Raw genomic sequence first — 23,110 nt, 5'->3', positions numbered from 1 at the left:
TTTCAATACTAATAACAGTGAATGATTATATTTTATAATTCTCATAAGTTCTTAATTATGTAGAGTGTAAGATAAATTTAATAATTAAATACCCAAATATGTATCCAGGCTGTATGATATAAAAAAAGAGCATGATTAATAGTAATGATTAAAGATTTGTATGATTCTTAATCACACATTCATCTTTTTAAAGTGAAATTATAATTTGACTATACCCAGACATATGACTTTCCATTATTTTATTACCACCAGACTATAAAATGCATAAAATTCCAGAAAATAATTCCATATATTAGAATACGCATATGAATATTTTGTCCACAGTATAACCACCAAATTCTCTGGTACTATAACTGAAAACATACCTATTAAATTGGACTAATATTAACTTCAGTTCCATAAAGTTATTTATCAACAATATCCTCAATTATCATAACACAGAATAGTTAATTTATAATTTATAATGTATAAACATACAATTAAACAATAATTACTATGAGTGTATTTGATGGTTTAATCACTTTAATGAACATTGATTAGGTGATAACTGATAGGCAATAATTGAAATTTTGAGTTTTAGGTTCTTGCATACATATTTTAACTTACTCAACTTTTAAAACTTATCAATTTATTTGTATAACCATTTGAGTATTTAATATTTATAAAACAGTGATAATATGATAAGCTGCACATGAAAAATGAATTTTTTTTAACTATTTATAAGCTATTGAAATTTTCGATTTTTCTTAAAATGCCAATAAAAAAAATTTGGCTTTCCAAAAAATCATTAAAATATAATACAAGATTTATAATAAGTTGTAATAATTGTAGTAAAAAAAAAATCAAAAACCGTTAGTGACAATTTTTGTTTATAAGCATTTAAAGTTCAAATATGTTAAGAAATATATCAAAATCCCAAAAATTTACAAAGAATTTTGAAGTTGAAAATTTTTAAAATTTTTGAGATTTCTACCTAAGGTTAAAAAACCCAATACAAGGTTATCCATAAGTTTTCCTTCAAGTAACTGTTATAAAAAAATTCCTGCGTCAATATAGAAAAGCTTTAATACGTTTATAAATTTATTGATTGTATTGTACATAGTACATTGTTTAATATTTTAACTTTTAATTTTTTGTTTGAAGGGGATTTTTCCATATAGTGTGAGGGGAATGCACGGGGAAGGTTCTAAACTTCTAAATTCTTCTTTTCTTTTTATTATCATTCTTCTTATTATTATTATTATTGTAAATACTACTATTTTTATTATTATTTTAATTATCTTATTCCCAATTTTATTGCCTATTATTATTTATATAGCTATTATACTATTTTTATTATTATTATAATAACTTTTATTTAAATTGTGCGATTATCGGCTATTGCACTATTGGGGTTTCGACGGTTTCTCGTTATCTTTTACAAAACACAAGACCGGTCCTGTGTTATCGCTTATCGCTAATGAACCGGGTATAAAAGGCCCTGCGAAAAGACTAGCATTCACATTCACTGTCTTTCCTCCGTCGTAGCAAGACCCACCCCGGGCAGACTTGCGCGACTAGGAAAGGCATCTGGAGTCTTTATTTTTTGCCAAATATTTTTTGACTTTTAGCCTGCACATTATACTGCCTTTACTCGTATTATTAAACAGTGATTATATTCATATCTATTATTCGCAGCTCTAACATTTCCTAAGCTCAATTCTGATATGCACAAACAGGATTCGACCTCGGCCTTGTTCCGCGGCCTATATGTAAGTCTGACACCTTTCGAGCAGTGTTTGGCGTATTGCGTTAGTACATATTATCATATTTCATTTTTTTTTTTTGTTCCCTTATTATGCCATAAACAATCACTCGTAGGAATACGTTATTCGTAAGTGTTCAAGTATGTTTCCAAACAGAACGTATATTCGTAAAACCCCGTTTCCCTGTGCGTATCGTCATTGACGACATGCGCAGAGCTACGGCTGGTACGTTCCGCAGAAATGACGATTCGCGCGTACGTCGGATTTAGTGAGCAGATGGCACAGTTCCAGTGACTCGTCAGAGTTCCGCGTTACGGGTGTATCGCTCTCGTTTGAGCTACCCGTCTCGTGTGCCACTGTAATGATCTGACAACGCGTGCGATTCGATTCTGATCCGATTATTCGGTGGCTGCGATGCCGTTGAATGACATACGAATCTGTTCGAAACGTTGTACACATTACGATATCGTTAATTTTTATTTTAGTGTTTGCAAAATTTTAATTTTTGGTAATTTTTGGAATGAAACACTTCATCGGCTCCAGCGCCAGAACATCTTGAGCTTACTTCAAGGCAACGTTCCCTTCTATATGACGCTTGTAAACTTTCCATCTTCCTCTTAATTTCATTTACACTTTTCTTCATCTCTTTACTTATTTCCATCCAATAATCAATTTTTTTTTTGCCATCTTGTATTGATTATTGGTCGGATCGCATAGAATTGGTCTGGCTTTAAACATTTCAATAAGAAGTAGACATTCTTCGTCCGTCCAATCCATTATTTATTTTTTAATGATTATTATAATTCATAAAAACTATAATAGTTTTTTATATTTTTTTTTAATTGTAGTAATAATTTCTGGCTATTATCACTTATACTGGCCATTCGATAATTGAAATTAAATAATGTTCGCGTTGCCTATAAATAGCCAGGTCAACAGTTGACAAAAGTTTAGTAAATAATTATTATTGGTAGCATAATTATTATTGATAAATAATTCCTTATATTTTCTGAAATCGTAAATCATGCTAACATTAGGTTATCTGGCATGGACATATCTAATGGCTGCAAAAAATAAATTGTTTTCCGATCGCAAGATGAAAGAACCAGAAAGAAAAGATAATGAAAAAATATCTGGTAAATAATATTTATTAAAGTATATTAGTAATATCAAGGTTTAATTCGATTAACCGCACATCAATTATCCGGTCCGTCATTTATCCTTAAAAAATGTATGTACAAATTTATTTTTCGTTTAATTTAATTCAGTTTTATCATTTTTTATGTTCATTTTATCGTGTATATATTATGAAATGCAAGATTATTTTATTATCTTTAATGGCCTATCATATTATAGGTACGTTATACACACGGTAAATTAGTTTACTTTATTTTTAATTCTTAGTTAATTATCTGTATAAATAAATTATCCGTACCCCCTCCCCCTCGGTCACAATTAATGCAGAATATCCACGCTCTACTGTACATTATGTATGATGATATTTACCAGAAAGATATATAGGGAAACAAATTTCATGCCGGTTTCGCACCAAAATGGTGGGGACCGGTAAGACTACACAAACGCGTAGGAAAAGGCGTGTTCCTCACGGATCAACAACCACCGCGCAAACTTCACGTGTCATGTCTTAAACGCGTGACACCCACAGCACACCCACACCCCAACAACACCACAAACAGATAACGGCAGGTAACAATAATTATTGGTTTTTTTTTTTTTTTCATTGCCCGCACACAGCCAACAACAGCAACATAGTGGACAAGCGCTCAACGGCCATCAACTCCCTACAACAAGCCGCGGAACTGCTGGATCGCTGTCAGAAGTTACTACAGGCCGCGAACGCGGAGGCAGCCTCTCACGCGACTACGGAGGCAGACGCTCGTGCGACTACGGAGGCAGCCGCTCGTGCGACTACGGAGGCAGCCGCTCGTGCGACTACGGAGGCAGCCGCTCGTGCGACTACGGAGGCAGCCGCTCGTGCGACTACGGAGGCAGCCGCTCACGCGACTACGGCGGCACGGGTGCGACGGATGCCTACGGCAGAGCTACGCCGGGACCCGGTACTGTGGGTAGCCTACACCCGTGGGTGGGACGACCACGCGTTGGTCTATAGCAAGTCGACCAACGTGGGTCCGAAAACCGCGGTAACCGGCAGGTCCCAGACTCCAAGACAGCCAGCTCGCACACCGCGACCGCCCCCGATGCCACAGTCCACACCGTTGCTCCGACCACCCCCCCAACCATTAATGGCAGTACTGGTCCCACGACCAAAATCGTTCAAACCGCCCGCTCCGCCCGCAACGAGGAAAGTGGACCAGCAAAGTGCTCAAATAACAACACCGGCAGAACAGACGACAACAGCGCCACCACAAAATTCGAGGCAACGCTGGAACCAGTCTCGGATGCGGGAATACCGGGGACAGAAAAAGGCTGCCAATCCCACCACCTTCCAACAGTACCGCCTGGAAAAACCGGCACCCTTAACCACCCAACCGGCACCAGGCCCAATGTCGCTGGAGTCAACCGACACGCCTGTCCCCGAGGCCAAGACACTGGAGGTAGCAATGCCTACTGAACAAACCGAGGCCACGGAACAACCGGCCACCGCCACTTCAATACCGGTCGATATGAAGACATCACCGGATGAGGAGAAGGAGCTATATTGTGTATATTATTAAATTATTACAATATATGTAATTATCTATATTACAATATATTATAATCTTATATTTGTATTTATTTATGATTATTCCAATATAGAAACACGCGTGGTAGACCGCTTATGACGTATGTAGGACCGAGCAGTAGACCGCATACCACAAGAATACCTAATTATTTAATATTTAGGTCATGCATTTTTCTCCTCCGGAAACTGTCTACGACAGCCACTGATCCGCCCACACACCCACCGGAAGCGGCCGGACCACCACCGTCACTATTCTGTGATTGATACGATGATAGCATACAACACGTGTGTCAGCTCGATTATATTATTGTCTAGCCGTTGTACCACATAATAACAAAATTGTTGCACCTAGTTTTGTTTAACCTGTTATATTGTAAAATACACTGTTTCATACTTTATACCCAATATGTTTTAATTTTTTCTACTTTAGAATTTAGATAATCCTGACATTGCAATTATTACTCTGAGTATAATTGAGCTTTTACTTGTGTATGAAAGTATGATCCACGTTCATTGATAACTCAAAATTAATCCATTATTTATTTATTTTTAATATTACCCAGGTGCAATCAGTGTCGTGCACACGGGGGGGGGATCAGGGTGTCATATCCCCCATTTGGATTTTTTTGTAATGATATATTATCTACATGAAAATAAAAAATAAATAAAATATAGGGTCTGTGACAAGTCTAAAATGAATATCCCCTCCCTCTTTCAAAAAAGCTGAGCATAACATTGGGTGTAGTAAATATAATAATAATAATAAAAGTCTTATCTATTATTATCTAGTGAGATTCGTATGATAAGATAATAAGTTATGCAACTTATTATCTTATCATAATATATACATATTATACATTTTCAGTCAAAATAAAAACATTTTTAATAAAAATTAATTAGAATTTTAATTTTTTTCATCACAGCTTTTATTCTATATTCGTATATCATAAACTTCCTAATTTAAGAAATTAGTTACTTTATAATATTATTCAATGTTCATATATTTCATCTGGGTATGATACTAAAAATGAAACGTGTAACAATGCTCATTATGCGCCGTATCTCCAGTCTCGAATCATATTGTTTTTCATAAGAAATTTCATATTAATACGTCTCATATTAAAAATTAAGACTAAATATAAGGTAGGTATCACCCAATAAAAAATTCCATAAAAAATGCATGACCTAAATATTAAATAATTAGGTATTCTTGTGGTATGCGGTCTACTGCTCGTTCCTACATACGTCATAAGCGGTCTACCACGCGTGTTTCTATATTGGAATAATCATAAATAAATACAAATATAAGATTATAATATATTGTAATATAGATAATTACATATATTGTAATAATTTAATAATATACACAATATAGCTCCTTCTTCTCATCCGGTGATGTCTTCATATCGACCGGTATTGAAGTGGCGGTGGCCGGTTGTTCCGTGGCCTCGGTTTGTTCAGTAGGCATTGCTACCTCCAGTGTCTTGGCCTCGGGGACAGGCGTGTCGGTTGACTCCAGCGACATTGGGCCTGGTGCCGGTTGGGTGGTTAAGGGTGCCGGTTTTTCCAGGCGGTACTGTTGGAAGGTGGTGGGATTGGCAGCCTTTTTCTGTCCCCGGTATTCCCGCATCCGAGACTGGTTCCAGCGTTGCCTCGAATTTTGTGGTGGCGCTGTTGTCGTCTGTTCTGCCGGTGTTGTTATTTGAGCACTTTGCTGGTCCACTTTCCTCGTTGCGGGCGGAGCGGGCGGTTTGAACGATTTTGGTCGTGGGACCAGTACTGCCATTAATGGTTGGGGGGGGTGGTCGGAGCAACGGTGTGGACTGTGGCATCGGGGGCGGTCGCGGTGTGCGAGCTGGCTGTCTTGGAGTCTGGGACCTGCCGGTTACCGCGGTTTTCGGACCCACGTTGGTCGACTTGCTATAGACCAACGCGTGGTCGTCCCACCCACGGGTGTAGGCTACCCACAGTACCGGGTCCCGGCGTAGCTCTGCCGTAGGCATCCGTCGCACCCGTGCCGCCGTAGTCGCGTGAGCGGCTGCCTCCGTAGTCGCACGAGCGGCTGCCTCCGTAGTCGCACGAGCGGCTGCCTCCGTAGTCGCACGAGCGGCTGCCTCCGTAGTCGCACGAGCGGCTGCCTCCGTAGTCGCACGAGCGTCTGCCTCCGTAGTCGCGTGAGAGGCTGCCTCCGCGTTCGCGGCCTGTAGTAACTTCTGACAGCGATCCAGCAGTTCCGCGGCTTGTTGTAGGGAGTTGATGGCCGTTGAGCGCTTGTCCACTATGTTGCTGTTGTTGGCTGTGTGCGGGCAATGAAAAAAAAAAAAAAACCAATAATTATTGTTACCTGCCGTTATCTGTTTGTGGTGTTGTTGGGGTGTGGGTGTGCTGTGGGTGTCACGCGTTTAAGACATGACACGTGAAGTTTGCGCGGTGGTTGTTGATCCGTGAGGAACACGCCTTTTCCTACGCGTTTGTGTAGTCTTACCGGTCCCCACCATTTTGGTGCGAAACCGGCATGAAATTTGTTTCCCTATATATCTTTCTGGTAAATATCATCATACATAATGTACAGTAGAGCGTGGATATTCTGCATTAATTGTGACCGAGGGGGAGGGGGTACGGATAATTTATTTATACAGATAATTAACTAAGAATTAAAAATAAAGTAAACTAATTTACCGTGTGTATAACGTACCTATAATATGATAGGCCATTAAAGATAATAAAATAATCTTGCATTTCATAATATATACACGATAAAATGAACATAAAAAATGATAAAACTGAATTAAATTAAACGAAAAATAAATTTGTACATACATTTTTTAAGGATAAATGACGGACCGGATAATTGATGTGCGGTTAATCGAATTAAACCTTGATATTACTAATATACTTTAATAAATATTATTTACCAGATATTTTTTCATTATCTTTTCTTTCTGGTTCTTTCATCTTGCGATCGGAAAACAATTTATTTTTTGCAGCCATTAGATATGTCCATGCCAGATAACCTAATGTTAGCATGATTTACGATTTCAGAAAATATAAGGAATTATTTATCAATAATAATTATGCTACCAATAATAATTATTTACTAAACTTTTGTCAACTGTTGACCTGGCTATTTATAGGCAACGCGAACATTATTTAATTTCAATTATCGAATGGCCAGTATAAGTGATAATAGCCAGAAATTATTACTACAATTAAAAAAAAATATAAAAAACTATTATAGTTTTTATGAATTATAATAATCATTAAAAAATAAATAATGGATTGGACGGACGAAGAATGTCTACTTCTTATTGAAATGTTTAAAGCCAGACCAATTCTATGCGATCCGACCAATAATCAATACAAGATGGCAAAAAAAAAAATTGATTATTGGATGGAAATAAGTAAAGAGATGAAGAAAAGTGTAAATGAAATTAAGAGGAAGATGGAAAGTTTACAAGCGTCATATAGAAGGGAACGTTGCCTTGAAGTAAGCTCAAGATGTTCTGGCGCTGGAGCCGATGAAGTGTTTCATTCCAAAAATTACCAAAAATTAAAATTTTGCAAACACTAAAATAAAAATTAACGATATCGTAATGTGTACAACGTTTCGAACAGATTCGTATGTCATTCAACGGCATCGCAGCCACCGAATAATCGGATCAGAATCGAATCGCACGCGTTGTCAGATCATTACAGTGGCACACGAGACGGGTAGCTCAAACGAGAGCGATACACCCGTAACGCGGAACTCTGACGAGTCACTGGAACTGTGCCATCTGCTCACTAAATCCGACGTACGCGCGAATCGTCATTTCTGCGGAACGTACCAGCCGTAGCTCTGCGCATGTCGTCAATGACGATACGCACAGGGAAACGGGGTTTTACGAATATACGTTCTGTTTGGAAACATACTTGAACACTTACGAATAACGTATTCCTACGAGTGATTGTTTATGGCATAATAAGGGAACAAAAAAAAAAAATGAAATATGATAATATGTACTAACGCAATACGCCAAACACTGCTCGAAAGGTGTCAGACTTACATATAGGCCGCGGAACAAGGCCGAGGTCGAATCCTGTTTGTGCATATCAGAATTGAGCTTAGGAAATGTTAGAGCTGCGAATAATAGATATGAATAAAATCACTGTTTAATAATACGAGTAAAGGCAGTATAATGTGCAGGCTAAAAGTCAAAAAATATTTGGCAAAAAATAAAGACTCCAGATGCCTTTCCTAGTCGCGCAAGTCTGCCCGGGGTGGGTCTTGCTACGACGGAGGAAAGACAGTGAATGTGAATGCTAGTCTTTTCGCAGGGCCTTTTATACCCGGTTCATTAGCGATAAGCGATAACACAGGACCGGTCTTGTGTTTTGTAAAAGATAACGAGAAACCGTCGAAACCCCAATAGTGCAATAGCCGATAATCGCACAATTTAAATAAAAGTTATTATAATAATAATAAAAATAGTATAATAGCTATATAAATAATAATAGGCAATAAAATTGGGAATAAGATAATTAAAATAATAATAAAAATAGTAGTATTTACAATAATAATAATAAGAAGAATGATAATAAAAAGAAAAGAAGAATTTAGAAGTTTAGAACCTTCCCCGTGCATTCCCCTCACACTATATGGAAAAATCCCCTTCAAACAAAAAATTAAAAGTTAAAATATTAAACAATGTACTATGTACAATACAATCAATAAATTTATAAACGTATTAAATTTTTTCTATATTGACGCAGGAATTTTTTTTTAACAGTTACTTGAAGGAAAACTTATGGATAACCTTGTATTGGGTTTTTTAACCTTAGGTATAAATCACAAAAATTTAAAAAAAAATATAGACTCCAGATGCCTTTCCTAGTCGCGCAAGTCTGCCCGGGGTGGGTCTTGCTACGACGGAGGAAAGACAGTGAATGTGAATGCTAGTCTTTTCGCAGGGCCTTTTATACCCGGTTCATTAGCGATAAGCGATAACACAGGACCGGTCTTGTGTTTTGTAAAAGATAACGAGAAACCGTCGAAACCCCAATAGTGCAATAGCCGATAATCGCACAATTTAAATAAAAGTTATTATAATAATAATAAAAATAGTATAATAGCTATATAAATAATAATAGGCAATAAAATTGGGAATAAGATAATTAAAATAATAATAAAAATAGTAGTATTTACAATAATAATAATAAGAAGAATGATAATAAAAAGAAAAGAAGAATTTAGAAGTTTAGAACCTTCCCCGTGCATTCCCCTCACACTATATGGAAAAATCCCCTTCAAACAAAAAATTAAAAGTTAAAATATTAAACAATGTACTATGTACAATACAATCAATAAATTTATAAACGTATTAAATTTTTTCTATATTGACGCAGGAATTTTTTTTTAACAGTTACTTGAAGGAAAACTTATGGATAACCTTGTATTGGGTTTTTTAACCTTAGGTATAAATCACAAAAATTTAAAAAAAAATATAGACTCCAGATGCCTTTCCTAGTCGCGCAAGTCTGCCCGGGGTGGGTCTTGCTACGACGGAGGAAAGACAGTGAATGTGAATGCTAGTCTTTTCGCAGGGCCTTTTATACCCGGTTCATTAGCGATAAGCGATAACACAAGACCGGTCTCGTGTTTTGTAAAAGATAACGAGAAACCGTCGAAACCCCAATAGTGCAATAGCCGATAATCGCACAATTTAAATAAAAGTTATTATAAGAATAATATAATTATAATAATAAAAAAATAGTAATAACAACAATAAGATTAGAATTAAGAAACATGACAATCAAAACAATAATCTGTGACCTTCTCCTTTTTTTTAATTTACATTAATTCATAATTATTCAAATATTATAACATTCATATTCCATAAAAACAGCCAAATATCATATTTTTTTAACACTGAAGAGTATGAAATATATAATTATTTTCTCTTTAGAATAAAACCATCAAGCTCTCTCACTTATTATTTATTATTAGTGATTGATTCATTTTTCTATCACTAATTACAATATTGTTCAAATTTCTCCAAAACACTTCTTAATTCACTTACAAAATAAATTCAATAGATTAATATCGTACAATGCAAATTTTATTAAAACAACACAAGTAAAAAAGTATAGTATTGTCATTTATGAAATCCACCTATGTGTATACTTAAACAAATACAATACTTTAAACAATAGTAGGATGTAGGAAATATAGTTACCACTAGTGAGCATACCTCCTTTCCAAACACTATTAGAGCTTATTACTTTTTTAATTTTTAATTTTTATACATACAGTGGTTGCCGCTTAATGTAATCACTTTGGTAAGGGAGATAATTGATAATATAATCCGATTGATAACACTAAACGAAAGTTGATAAAAAATAAAACATACTTTGAATAAAAAAAAAATTATGTAATGTATCAAATTTAATACACACATAGTAACTAACAAAAATTATTATTTATAAATAATTATAATTTATTACTATTTAAATTTTAAAGTTTATAGGTAAATGTACAAAATTTAAAATTGTTAAAAAATGTTTTTTGAAAAAAATGTATTGATGTCTATTTTTTTTTCGTATCGTTAAAAGATCATTAATAAAATGTTCATGTATATAATTTAATTCAAAATTTGACCAGTGGTGTTGCATTCCTCTTCGTAATACTCGTGGGGTCTCTCATTTTTCAAAAAAACTTGGACGTTTTTCAGTAGGTATACGTTATTGTTGCTAGCACAATTTCTTCAAGTTTATATGTTTGTAAAAAAGCATGTAAAATATCTTCTTCGATAAAATTTGATGTGATAGGTATATTTTCTCCATTTTCAACCAATTTTTAAAATCTAAGTCTATTTCTTCATATTCTTCTTCTTTCTCCTACTCGATACTTTCTGCAACACCTCCATATTTAAAACAATTTCTTGTACATAATGTTGATTTTATGACCTCAAACTGATAATATTATGCGGCGTATTGATTATAATAACCGACATAATTTACACATATAAGTATACATGCGGCCCGTACTTATAGTTTTAGATAACAATAAACGATTGATAACATTAACCGTGATTAGGTACAATATGCGGCGACCACTGTATTTGTATATCTTATTTCTAGTACAATTTTTAAATAGCTCTCAAATTATTTTGATTATTATTGATGGTTTTCATTTGACAGTAAAAAAAAAAATCTATCACAATTTATTTTAGTTTCTAAGCTTAGTAAATTGAAATAGATAATAGACAAATAGACAGTTCAACATTCCACAATACATTTTGATAGTTTAATTTCACAGATCATCGGTCACGATCACTTCGATGTCCTATATTAGCGTTATTAACTAAAATATTTACTGCAGAATTGGCTTTAATTTATCAACACTAATAAGTAATACGTAATACGTTAAGTAATACGTTTTAAAATGTAAATATGATTTTAAAATAATAAAAAAAGGATCAAATGACGTGACACCCAAATTATGCTAAGCCAAATCAGTCAAAATGATAATTAAATAATTTAAATGTTAATTATATATAAACCTATGTGTACAAAATCCAAATAATGCTCTAAAAATATTTCGCTTCGTATATTTATGATTAAAATTAAATATTATGACTAAATAACTATTTTAAAAAATTAAAAAAAAAAAATTAACCAAAATTACATTATAATAATATCAATGATTATTATCTGTATACAGTTCTTATGGCCAATGCATTCGAATCAGTTCAGTTCAGTGTTGTTATTAAAATGCATATCTTGAGCGCCGTGAGGAAATAACAATGGACCACCCGTTTTACGAATGGTTTCACCTTGCACTAGTAGAATTAGAGTACTCACAAAATATATTATGACGTGTATTAAAATTTACAAACGGCGTTTGTTGCCGACAGACTATAACACAGTTGTAGTTGTATCGAGTAAACGGAAAACGACGAGATTTTGATTTATTAAAAAAAAATGTGCCGAATCACTAAGTGGTCAAAAATAATAAAATACCGATTTAAAAAATGAACCTTTCGTTTAAATTTGGCTTTCCCAACGATATGATACAAATTTATACTTAATATAGACAGGGAGGGGGGTCGCGAAGTGATTGAGCATACTTTATACCTTTTTTGGGTCGCGAGACTAAAAAGGTTGAGAAACGCTGCTCTAAGACTACTTAAATCATAAAAATTTTAGGTGAAAGTATTTATTTATGTTGCGGGTGGGGTCTGAGTGAGAAAATAATTTAAGAATGGGGTGAGCATGCTTAAAATATTACCTTATATAGACAGACGATATATATATATATATGTATAATCTATATACGTGGAAACGCGTAAAACGAGTCGTATTGCGCGCATGTTGCGTCCGTACGGATTAGCGGCGACGGATGGAGATGGGGCTCCTAGACAGGTATTGCATATGACAGGACGACAGCGATGACGAAGGACGAGGGGGGATACGAGAAGGCGGTTAAGTCACCTTTGCACATTTCACCAGAGATCACTTGCGGGCGCGAACGGGTTTTCCTTCGTTCTTTTTATTCTCGCACATAGGATCGCGGACGCCGATATTACATTGTTTTTGCTTAAATTTACACTACCTATATTCTATTACGTAGAGTACTTACCAACTAACGCAAATGTATTACAATAATAATATAATAATACAATAATAATAATATATAGAATAATATTTTATTATTACCATCACGATTACACGCGCTCGTGGAAATTGGGCCCGGAATCAAAAGTGCTGCAGACTGAACAATAAAATCATTTTATAAGATTTATATTATGTAAATTAATTAGGCTTCTAGAGTGTAATAGTTATCCAACACTACTAATAAAAATCAATATATAATTAAACGTTATAACTTATAATGTATTTTTGTTAATAAAATTCAGTATTAAACAAAAGTAATCATTAGCTACCAGTAGTACCACGTGTTTGTTAAATTTTGCTGATGATTAAAAAAATTATGTAATAATTAATAATGATAATGAAATTAATAATCATCAATAAGTTTTAATTTATGGTCTCAATTGTTTATATATTATATTAAATATTAGAGTATCTACAATTCTACAGGTTTTAAATTTAAATAATTATATTCTTATACTCAGGGCCGGAATAAGGTTTTTGCCGCCCATAGGCTGAAATAAATTTACCACCTAAAAAAAAGAGTTATTTCGTTTCAACTGTTAAAATGTGCCGCCCTAGGCTTTAGCCTGAACAGTCTAAGCGGTAACATGGCCCTGCTCTACGAACATTTTAAATCCCAGGTTTCTAAACGTATTTATAAATAAAATAAACTGTGCATCTTCGTACACGTTCAAATGATACACTAGCAATACGCTAAATACACTACCTATATATTATACATTTTTAGTTTTTGTGCGATATGATTATATTATGACGATTGATTTATAATTACTGTCGATTAATATTGTACACGAACGCGGGGCAGTCTGCGTTTGGATGAATTGTCTTTTTACACGCATAATAGAATGGCTGATTTTATACATTGGAATTATTATACTTATTAAATACTTTTTTTTTTTAATTACTTTTCATAATTTTCTAGAAATTTATAATTATTAAAATTAACTTTATTTATCAATGATTAAAAATACAAAACTATGTTAATTTGTAAAAAAAAACTATTTAGTTATTTAAAAGTGGCCAAATTACAATTTGAATAAAGATTTTAAGGTTTGATTTTTGAAGGTGCAAAATGGTGCAGATTATATAATGTCCTTTTATTGAGTTTTATGTGGCGCAAATTACATAAATATTTTTTTCTTCAGGTTATTTTTGGCGCAAACTACACAGGTACGCCCAAAAAAAGGAGGCCCTTGCAGGGTTCTTCCCCGGGCCCCAAAATATCTCTGAAAGGGTCTTTGAAGACTATATGTTGCGTAAACACTATAAGTAATTATTTCTAAACATTTAATAATATGTTAATAATCCAAGTTGTTCTATCAATAAACAATCTACAATAGACAAATTATAACTAGATTATATAAAATCTAAAATGCCTAACATGATATTAATAAATATAACTAGTGAATGTATAAAATAATACTGAAATGCACACGTTTACTGTCCAATTCCGTGACATATTGGACTTGATGTATCTTTAATAAAATAATATAAGTATATTAAAGAATGGCAAATAGTCTGAGAATAGTCCACTAAGAGATTATTTTGAAATAAAAACTATTACATCACGGGATACTTACTGGAATAAATTATTTTTCTTTAATATAGTCGAACATAATAATATTTAGTCCAACCCACTTTAAACTGAACTGCTGCGGAAGAAACAATTTTTTTCATTCAAAAATATATGTGTTATATCGGTGTTGTTTATTTCAAAATAATGAATTGTCGTGCTTTTTTTCAATACAGAGTGAAAATATAGAAAATACTGTTGTATGTAGTATTTTCATGTTAAAAGTATCATTTTTTTTTGTTTTATTTACACGATTTTCTGAATATTATAATTGTTGTTTGAGGCTAAGAAGTAATAGGATTTAACTCGCTTAAAATGTATATTTCGATGCAAAGTCTTCTGGATATTGTATATACCTAAAATGTTATCATAAACAAGTATTTAAAATTTTATGATGATAAAATATGTCTTAGATATGATGTAGGTACAACAAGATGATAGAAAAAGTAATTCCCGGCGTAGATTAAAATTTCAGATCAAATTTCTTAGAAATTGTAAATACAGTAGCTATTATAAGCACGACTTGAAAATTAGGGAACAAAACAATATTTAAATAAAAAACAATATAGATATATGGAAAACAGGTATATTTGTACATAAAAAATAAATTATTACATAACAAATATTATTATTATTGTATATGACAGGCATATGACAGGACGACGACACAATAAACGTGTATGATTGTGGGGGAGGGATACGCTAATTTGGTGTTAAAAGTTCACCTGGGCACAATCCTTCCGATCGGTCTTGCGGTCCGCTTGGGCTCGTGACGTGTCTGACTGCGTGCGAGGCCCGAACGCCTCGGTCGCGGGAGTTTACGGCTCCGCGCGTCCTGGGCTTCCGAGTGCCCACACCACCGTCAGAGGGTTGACCGCGTCACGGAGACCCGCGAGCTCGCGACGACCGCGAACCCGTTTGCCCGCAAGACCGATCGGAAGGATTGTGCGCAGGTGAACTTTTAACACCGAATTCACGTATCCCGCCCCCTCGTCCTTCGTCATTGCCGTTGTCCTGTCATATGCGTTACCGGCCTTATAGATCTTCTCCATCCGTCGCCGCTAATCCGCACGGACGCAACATACGCGCAACAGCGCTCGTTTTACGCGTTTCCACGCTGCGGCCAGCCGCCGCCGACAGCGGGAGACACGTTTTGCCTTTTTCGTTGCGTCCGGCTCTTCTCGGCGTTTATCGCCCTCCGCGCCCTCCGATTCGCATACGGCCATTATAACTTGTTCGACAACATCACCGATTACGACTGCTATCTCTGTCGTTTCGTTCATCTGCAGTGCAGCCGTTTCGTACATCTGTGCAGCCGTTTGATCCATCGGTGCAGCCGTTTCGTCCATCTGTGCAGCCGTTTGATCCATCGGTGCAGCCGTTTCGTCCATCTCTGTCGTTTCTTCCGTTCTCATCTCCTCTTGTGTTTCGTTAATTAGTTTCGTTTTGTTCGTTCTCGTCTCTGTTGTCTCGTCGTTAATCACTCGTCACTCGCAACAACGCTTTGCTTAAACCATCTGACGATATTTTTAACTTTAGAAATTAAAGTGGTAAGTTCAGGAACACTTGATATGGCATGCTGAGCTACGAGATTTAATGTATGAGCAAAACATACAATGTGACGTTTTTTGTCAAATTCTAACTCAATGCCTTTTATCATATTTGCTGCTCCATCTGTGGTAACAGCAACTATACTATTAGTCGATACATTCCATTGATCACACACTTCTAGTAACTTGGAAGCAATGTACTCAGATGTGTGCCTTTCGTCCAGTTCGAAAACGCCCAACAGACGTATTGATGACGTTAGATGTATTGTATAGTTCTCCACAAAATGTATGGTAATACAAATGGTAATACTGATTAATAATCAGTGCCGTTTTGTCAGTTTCCATCACCTCTTGTGTTTCATTAATCAATGCCGTTTTGTCAGTTTCCATCTCCATTGTTTCGTCTTCATCTATAACTCTTTCTATAATGTTTTCCTCCAGTTCTCTCAAGAACGTTGGAATTGATGCTGAGTTCTCGTCTACCATGTTCTTCGATGCCATATCGTATTGAAAAGGTAGTCAATATCAGTGCGAGAAATTAATGCGTCTGACACGTGGGCGTCTGGTAAGTTAATAAGCTTACCTATTGGGTTTATTTTTTCGTACACCGTGACAGATCACCTGCCACCTGGACAACGAGCCCACGGTGTCGTTTATTACTATCCAGCGACTACCACCGCGTTCGTCAACAATTCTAATCGGCCGACATATTTATAGGATTTCGCGGGTCCGTTTATTTTTTCAAACACTATTATTAGTATTATTATTTATTTATATAAATTACCTTTATATTAACATTATAACGATTTAACGAAGATTTCGAATCATACTGTACCCGTTTTAAACTTTTAAGTGGTTTTTTTTATTTTATTTTTCAATATAATATTTATACTTCATTCGATTTAACTCTTTGCGCACATTTTTTCAATATAAAAAAATTTACGATTTCGAGCAAGTGTACATATTATTTTCACTATTATGATATGTAATTTTGTTATAATTTAATTAATAGTGCTAGTATATAGATATAGTATGATGTATATCATATTACCGTTATAACACAGTTCATTATATGATATAAATATAATTTATATCTAATGGAAAATAATTATTAATTTGTATTGGACTTTCATTTAATTAATTTATAAAGTGTGACAAAATATAAAAAAACATTTAAAAAATCAAGTAGTATAGGTAGTGAAATATGTTATGTATATTTTCAACTTTTTTAAATTAAAAACACAATTAAATTCAATACTATTAAAATACCCGGTTAAATTAAACCATATCAATAATCAAAATATAAATGTGGTAAAACCGTATGGTGTATTATATAACTATACGATTTTGCCCCACAAGACTTTAAAAAGAAATCGAGCTTCATATGAAACATTAAGTAAATAAATGAATGTATTTAAACTACAAAATATAAATTACACTTAATTAGCTATTGAATAATAATAAAAAGACGCCTGTACATTTTTTTTTCATATGAAAATTCAGCCTTTCAGATTTTGATAATATTTTAGTAAACTAATCTAAAAACGTTAATTGTATTTCTTTTAAAAACGGGATAACAAAACACATGCATTATCATATTCAATAAATAAATAAACAAAACATTTCATACTGGTGTATTCAGCTTACGTCCATGATACCAATAATTATTGATAACATTCCGATTGCGTTTACATTATAGTCCGAATGCGGACGAACACGAGCGAATGCCACCGAATATATTCATACGAGAATTCGTTGATGATTCGGCCGTTTACTGTGTTCGAGACTATTCGCGGCCGTTCGGGCTTGTACTCGAGCATTCGCATTGAATTCGTTTTGAAAACCAATATGGTTTGAAAAATTCAGTTGTGGGCACACTACTATCCAGCAAACACGTGTACATTCTGTTTAAATTTGTTGTTTTTTATATTATTTTGTTTATATTTTTTATTAAAAATGTCTTCAAGTGAAGATGCCGAAGATTTATTACTAGCTTGTGCGTGTGCTATTACTACAAAATTATTGGTGAAAAAAAAAAAAGAAAAAAACGTCGTTGGTGGATGCGATCTTTGTATCGGAACAGAGAGTTATATAGTGGTAGTATGTTACTCAATGACTTAAAAAATGACGACGGAGACCATTTCAAGAACTGCTGTAGAATGACTCCAGAAACGTTCAAAAATTTACTCAATTTAATTGAACCCAAAATAAGAAAAGAAGATACACAGTTTAGGACATCTATACGACTATACCAGCAAATGAAAGACTAGCTTTAACTCTCAGATACTTAGCAACAGGTGATTCTTTTGCAAGTTTATCATAACTCTTTAAAGTATCAAAATCATCCATCTCGTCTATAGTTCCGGAAGTATGCACTGCAATAATTGAAGACCTACAAGATTATGTAAAGGTAAATATTTTTTCTTATACATTTCTAGCTTATAAGTATATAAGCTAGTACATATTAATATATTATACATGATATTTATACATACAGTCAATATTGTATTATGAAATAACCAAATTAATGTTATTCTTTAAAATTATTGTTATTACAATAAACATGTTAATAATACTTAAATTTCAATAAAAAACATTTTGTAACTATAAATCAGTAAAGTTGTATGGAATATACTGTGACATAATATATCACAAACTGTGTACATATATAATATAAAAATGTTATAATATAGTTTGTATTTAAAATAAAAACCAGAAAATAATTGTTTCCTTTATTTTTAGCATAGTTTATAAGCAAACGATAAAACAAACAAAATGGTTTTAAAAATAAACGTTATCATAAAATGTTTAATATTACGTATTTACGTTTATAGAATATATATTTCAGACAAATACTATGACGTTCCCTTCTATATGACACTTGTAAACTTTCCATCTTCCTCTTAATTTCATTTACACTTTTCTTCATCTCTTTACTTATTTTCATCCAATAATCAATTTTTTTTTTTGCCATCTTGTATTGATTATTGGTCGGATACCATAGAATTGGTCAGGCTTTAAACATTTCAATAAGAAGTAGACATTCTTCGTCCGTCCAATCCATTATTTATTTTTTAATGATTATAATAATTAATAAAAACTATAATAGTTTTTTATATTTTTTTTTAATTGTAGTAATAATTTCTGGCTATTATCACTTATGCTGGCCATTCGATAATTGAAATTAAATAATGTACGCGTTGCAAATAAATAGCCAGGTAAACAGTTTAAACAGTTGACAAAAGTATAGTGCATAATTATTATTAGTAACGGAATTATTATTGGTAAATATTTCCTTATATTTTCTGAAATCGTAAATCATGCTAACATTAGGTTATCTGGCATGGCCATATCTAATGGCTGCAAAAAATAAATTGTTTTCCGATCGCAAGATGAAAGAACCAGAAAGAAAAGATAATGAAAAAATATCTGGTAAATAATATTTATTAAAGTATATTAGTAATATCGGGGTTTAATTCGATTAACCGCACATCAATTATCCGGTCCGTCAATTATCCTTAAAAAATGTATGTACAAATTTATTTTTCGTTTAATTTAATTCAGTTTTATCATTTTTTATGTTCATTTTATCGTGTATATATTATGAAATGCAAGATTATTTTATTATCTTTAATGGCCTATCATATTATAGGTACGTTATACACACGGTAAATTAGTTTACTTTATTTTTAATTCTTAGTTAATTATCTGTATAAATAAATTATCCGTACCCCCTCCCCATCGGTCATAATTAATGCAGAATATCGACGCTCTACTGTACATTATGTATGATGATATTTACCAGAAAGATATATAGGGAAACAAATTTCATGCCGGTTTCGCACCAAAATGGTGGGGACCGGTAAGACTACACAAACGCGTAGGAAAAGGCGTGTTCCTCACGGATCAACAACCACCGCGCAAACTTCACGTGTCATGTCTTAAACGCGTGACACCCACAGCACACCCACACCCCAACAACACCACAAACAGATAACGGCAGGTAACAATAATTATTGGTTTTTTTTTTTTTTCATTGCCCGCACACAGCCAACAACAGCAACATAGTGGACAAGCGCTCAACGGCCATCAACTCCCTACAACAAGCCGCGGAACTGCTGGATCGCTGTCAGAAGTTACTACAGGCCGCGAACGCGGAGGCAGCCTCTCACGCGACTACGGAGGCAGACGCTCGTGCGACTACGGAGGCAGCCGCTCGTGCGACTACGGAGGCAGCCGCTCGTGCGACTACGGAGGCAGCCGCTCGTGCGACTACGGAGGCAGCCGCTCGTGCGACTACGGAGGCAGCCGCTCGTGCGACTACGGAGGCAGCCGCTCGTGCGACTACGGAGACAGCCGCTCGTGCGACTACGGAGGCAGCCTCTCACGCGACTACGGAGGCAGCCGCTCACGCGACTACGGAGGCAGCCGCTCACGCGACTACGGCGGCACGGGTGCGACGGATGCCCACGGCAGAGCTACGCCGGGACCCGGTACTGTGGGTAGCCTACACCCGCGGGTGGGACGACCGCGCGTTGGTCTTCAGCAAGTCGACCAACGTGGGTCCGAAAACCGCGGTAACCGACAGGTCCCAGAGCCCAAGACGGCCCGTACAGCCAACTCGCACACCGCGACCGCCCCCGATGCCGCAGTCCACACCGTTGCTCCGACCAACCCCCCAACCACTCATGGCAGTACTGGTCCCACGACCAAAATCGTTCAAACCGCCAGCACCGACCGCAACGAGGAAAGTGGACCAGAAAAGTGCCCAAAGAACACCGGCAGAACAGGTGACAACAGCGCCACCACAAAATTCGAGGCAACGCTGGAACCAGTCTCGGATGCGGGAATACCGGGGACAGAAAATGGCCGCCAATCCCACCACCTCCCAACAGTACCACCTGGAAAAACCGGCACCATGCCCAATGTCGCTGGAGGCAACCAACACGCCTGTCCCCGAGGCCAAGACACCGGAGGTAGCAATGCCTACTGGACAAACCGAGGCCACGGAACAACCGGCCACCGCCACTTCAATACCGGTCGATATGAAGACATCACCGGATGAGGAGAAGGAGCTGCTGTGTGACATGATGGATGTTGGTCCCCCAGACGACGTGGACACGGTGTTCCAAATCACCAGTCCCGACCTCACGACGCCACCCCGACATGGGTAGACAGTCCGGAGCGCGACAGCTACACCCAGCCGGAATACCCCCCTCCGGAAACTGTCTACGACAGCCACTGATCCGCCCACACACCCACCGGAAGCGGCCGGACCACCACCGTCACTATTCTGTGATTGATACGATGATAGCATACAACACGTGTGTCAGCTCGATTATATTATTGTCTAGCCGTTGTACCACATAATAACAAAATTGTTGCACCTAGTTTTGTTTAACCTGTTATATTGTAAAATACACTGTTTCATACTTTATACCCAATATGTTTTAATTTTTTCTACTTTAGAATTTAGATAATCCTGACATTGCAATTATTACTCTGAATATAATTGAGCTTTTACTAGTGTATGAAAGTGGGTTCAGTGTCGTATTAACCAACCGTTCGTTAACACCATCATGTTTATATTTTGTTGCGGGTACTCGTTTTACCTTGTTTTAAGTTTTAAAGATTTTTTTGGATTGCTAAATTCTTTATAGGAATTTCAAAAAAAAAAAAAAAACAGAAATATTGAGATTTTCAATTGTCTATAAATAGCTTAAAAAAAGTTAAAATATTATGAAAATTCAATCGTAAATATATAACGCTAATATAAATATTTGGTAAAAATTTCAAGAATTTACAATTATTCGTTTTTGAGTTACAGCAAATTATACGTAAGTACCTATACGTCTTATTTTTTACGCTTATACGGGTTATAAAGTATACAATATACTATAATAATAGGTATACCTGTTAGGTATTTAGGTATATTGCGTATATACCTATATAGGTATATCGTATACGTATACCTATATGTTGTGTTAAAACATTTTTTATAAAGTGCTGATTACTTGTATAAATTCTTCATTCAGTAGTTAGGGCTTCAGCCTCTCCCCCAAATCTCAAACGCTATTTGCGCCTATGAAAATGACAATATATTTGAATGTTTTAAAAAAAATGTTAAATCATATTTTTAATTTTCAATACAATATATTATTGACATATTATATTGTACCTATAATACCTATACATATAATGAATTAATACATATATTTTATATATTTTTTTATATATAGGATTAGATTGTGACGTGTATATTATTAAATTATTATAATTATTAATATATTATAATCTTATATTTGTATTAATTTATGATTTTTTTTACCTATGTGGTAGTGGTATAGACATATTCATATATAGAAACATGCGTGGTAGACCGCTTATGACGCATGTAGGAACGGGCAGTAGACCGCATACCACAAGAATACCTAATTATTTAATATTTAGGTCATGCATTTTATATGGAATTTTTTATTGGCTGATACCTACCTTATATTTAGTCTTAATTTTTAATTTGAGACGTATTAATATGAAATTTCATATGAAAAACTATATGATTCGAGACTGGAGATACGGCGCATAATGAGCGTTGTTACACGTTTCATTTTTAGTATCATACCCGAATGAAATATATGAACATTGAACAATATTATAAAGTAACAATATTAACTAGATAATAATAGATAAGACTTTTATTATTATTATTATATTTATTACACCCAGTGGTATGCTCAGCTTTTTTGAAAGAGGGAGGGGATATTCATTTTAGACTTGTCACAGACCCTATATTTTTTTTTCATGTAGATAATAATATATCATTACAAAAAAATCCAAATGGGGGATATGACACCCTGATCCCCCCCGTGAGCACGCCACTGAT

General features: G+C 34.9%; 2 protein-coding genes across 5 annotated transcripts; one reads left to right on the top strand and one right to left on the bottom strand.

Moving 5' to 3' along the window:
- The first annotated feature begins 861 nt into the window (after positions 1 to 861).
- On the top strand, positions 862 to 21,662 carry LOC132917235 (mucin-2-like). Of its 2 annotated transcripts, XM_060977876.1 has the most exons (4): positions 877 to 1,751; positions 2,783 to 2,881; positions 3,501 to 4,429; positions 4,524 to 4,847. In XM_060977876.1, exons 2-4 carry the CDS (start codon positions 2,806 to 2,808, stop codon positions 4,536 to 4,538), a joined length of 1,020 nt encoding a protein of 339 aa, XP_060833859.1. In that variant the 5' UTR covers positions 877 to 1,751; positions 2,783 to 2,805; the 3' UTR covers positions 4,539 to 4,847. The 2 variants fall into 2 exon arrangements, with proteins under 2 accessions (XP_060833858.1, XP_060833859.1); XM_060977875.1 differs by lacking the exons at positions 2,783 to 2,881; positions 3,501 to 4,429; positions 4,524 to 4,847 and adding exons at positions 19,561 to 19,659; positions 20,278 to 21,662 and having other exon boundaries at positions 862 to 1,794.
- Positions 5,813 to 10,092, bottom strand: LOC132918275 (mucin-2-like). 3 transcript variants are annotated; one of them, XM_060979427.1, is made up of 3 exons: positions 8,453 to 10,092; positions 7,365 to 7,463; positions 5,813 to 6,745 (listed from the first exon to the last, which is right to left on the bottom strand). In XM_060979427.1, the coding sequence occupies exons 1-3, from the start codon at positions 8,538 to 8,540 to the stop codon at positions 5,907 to 5,909; spliced, it is 1,026 nt and encodes a 341-aa protein (XP_060835410.1). In that variant the 5' UTR covers positions 8,541 to 10,092; the 3' UTR covers positions 5,813 to 5,906. The 3 variants fall into 3 exon arrangements, with proteins under 3 accessions (XP_060835410.1, XP_060835412.1, XP_060835411.1); XM_060979429.1 differs by having other exon boundaries at positions 8,496 to 10,091; XM_060979428.1 differs by lacking the exon at positions 7,365 to 7,463 and having other exon boundaries at positions 8,453 to 10,091.
- Positions 21,663 to 23,110: the final 1,448 nt, after the last annotated feature.

Source organism: Rhopalosiphum padi, chromosome 1, assembly GCF_020882245.1.
Source record: "Rhopalosiphum padi isolate XX-2018 chromosome 1, ASM2088224v1, whole genome shotgun sequence".
In the NCBI taxonomy this organism is placed as follows: Eukaryota; Metazoa; Arthropoda; class Insecta; order Hemiptera; family Aphididae; genus Rhopalosiphum; species Rhopalosiphum padi.
Note: the sequence above shows the minus strand (reverse complement) of the source record. Positions and strands in the feature narration are given on the sequence as shown.

What these genes read in the sequence shown, in the direction of transcription:
- LOC132918275 (XM_060979427.1), bottom strand. Translation starts at nt 8,540, where the DNA reads ATGCACAAACAGGATTCGACCTCGGCCTTGTTCCGCGGCCTATATGTA. An exon ending in GTGTTTGGCGTATTGCGTTA is followed by an intron (nt 7,464 to 8,452) that starts GTACATATTATC and finishes TGCTAACATTAG; the next exon opens with GTTATCTGGCATGGACATAT. An exon ending in AGATAATGAAAAAATATCTG is followed by an intron (nt 6,746 to 7,364) that starts GTAAATAATATT and finishes GCCCGCACACAG; the next exon opens with CCAACAACAGCAACATAGTG.
- LOC132917235 (XM_060977875.1), top strand. Translation starts at nt 1,707, where the DNA reads ATGCACAAACAGGATTCGACCTCGGCCTTGTTCCGCGGCCTATATGTA. An exon ending in GTGTTTGGCGTATTGCGTTA is followed by an intron (nt 1,795 to 19,560) that starts GTACATATTATC and finishes TGCTAACATTAG; the next exon opens with GTTATCTGGCATGGCCATAT. An exon ending in AGATAATGAAAAAATATCTG is followed by an intron (nt 19,660 to 20,277) that starts GTAAATAATATT and finishes GCCCGCACACAG; the next exon opens with CCAACAACAGCAACATAGTG.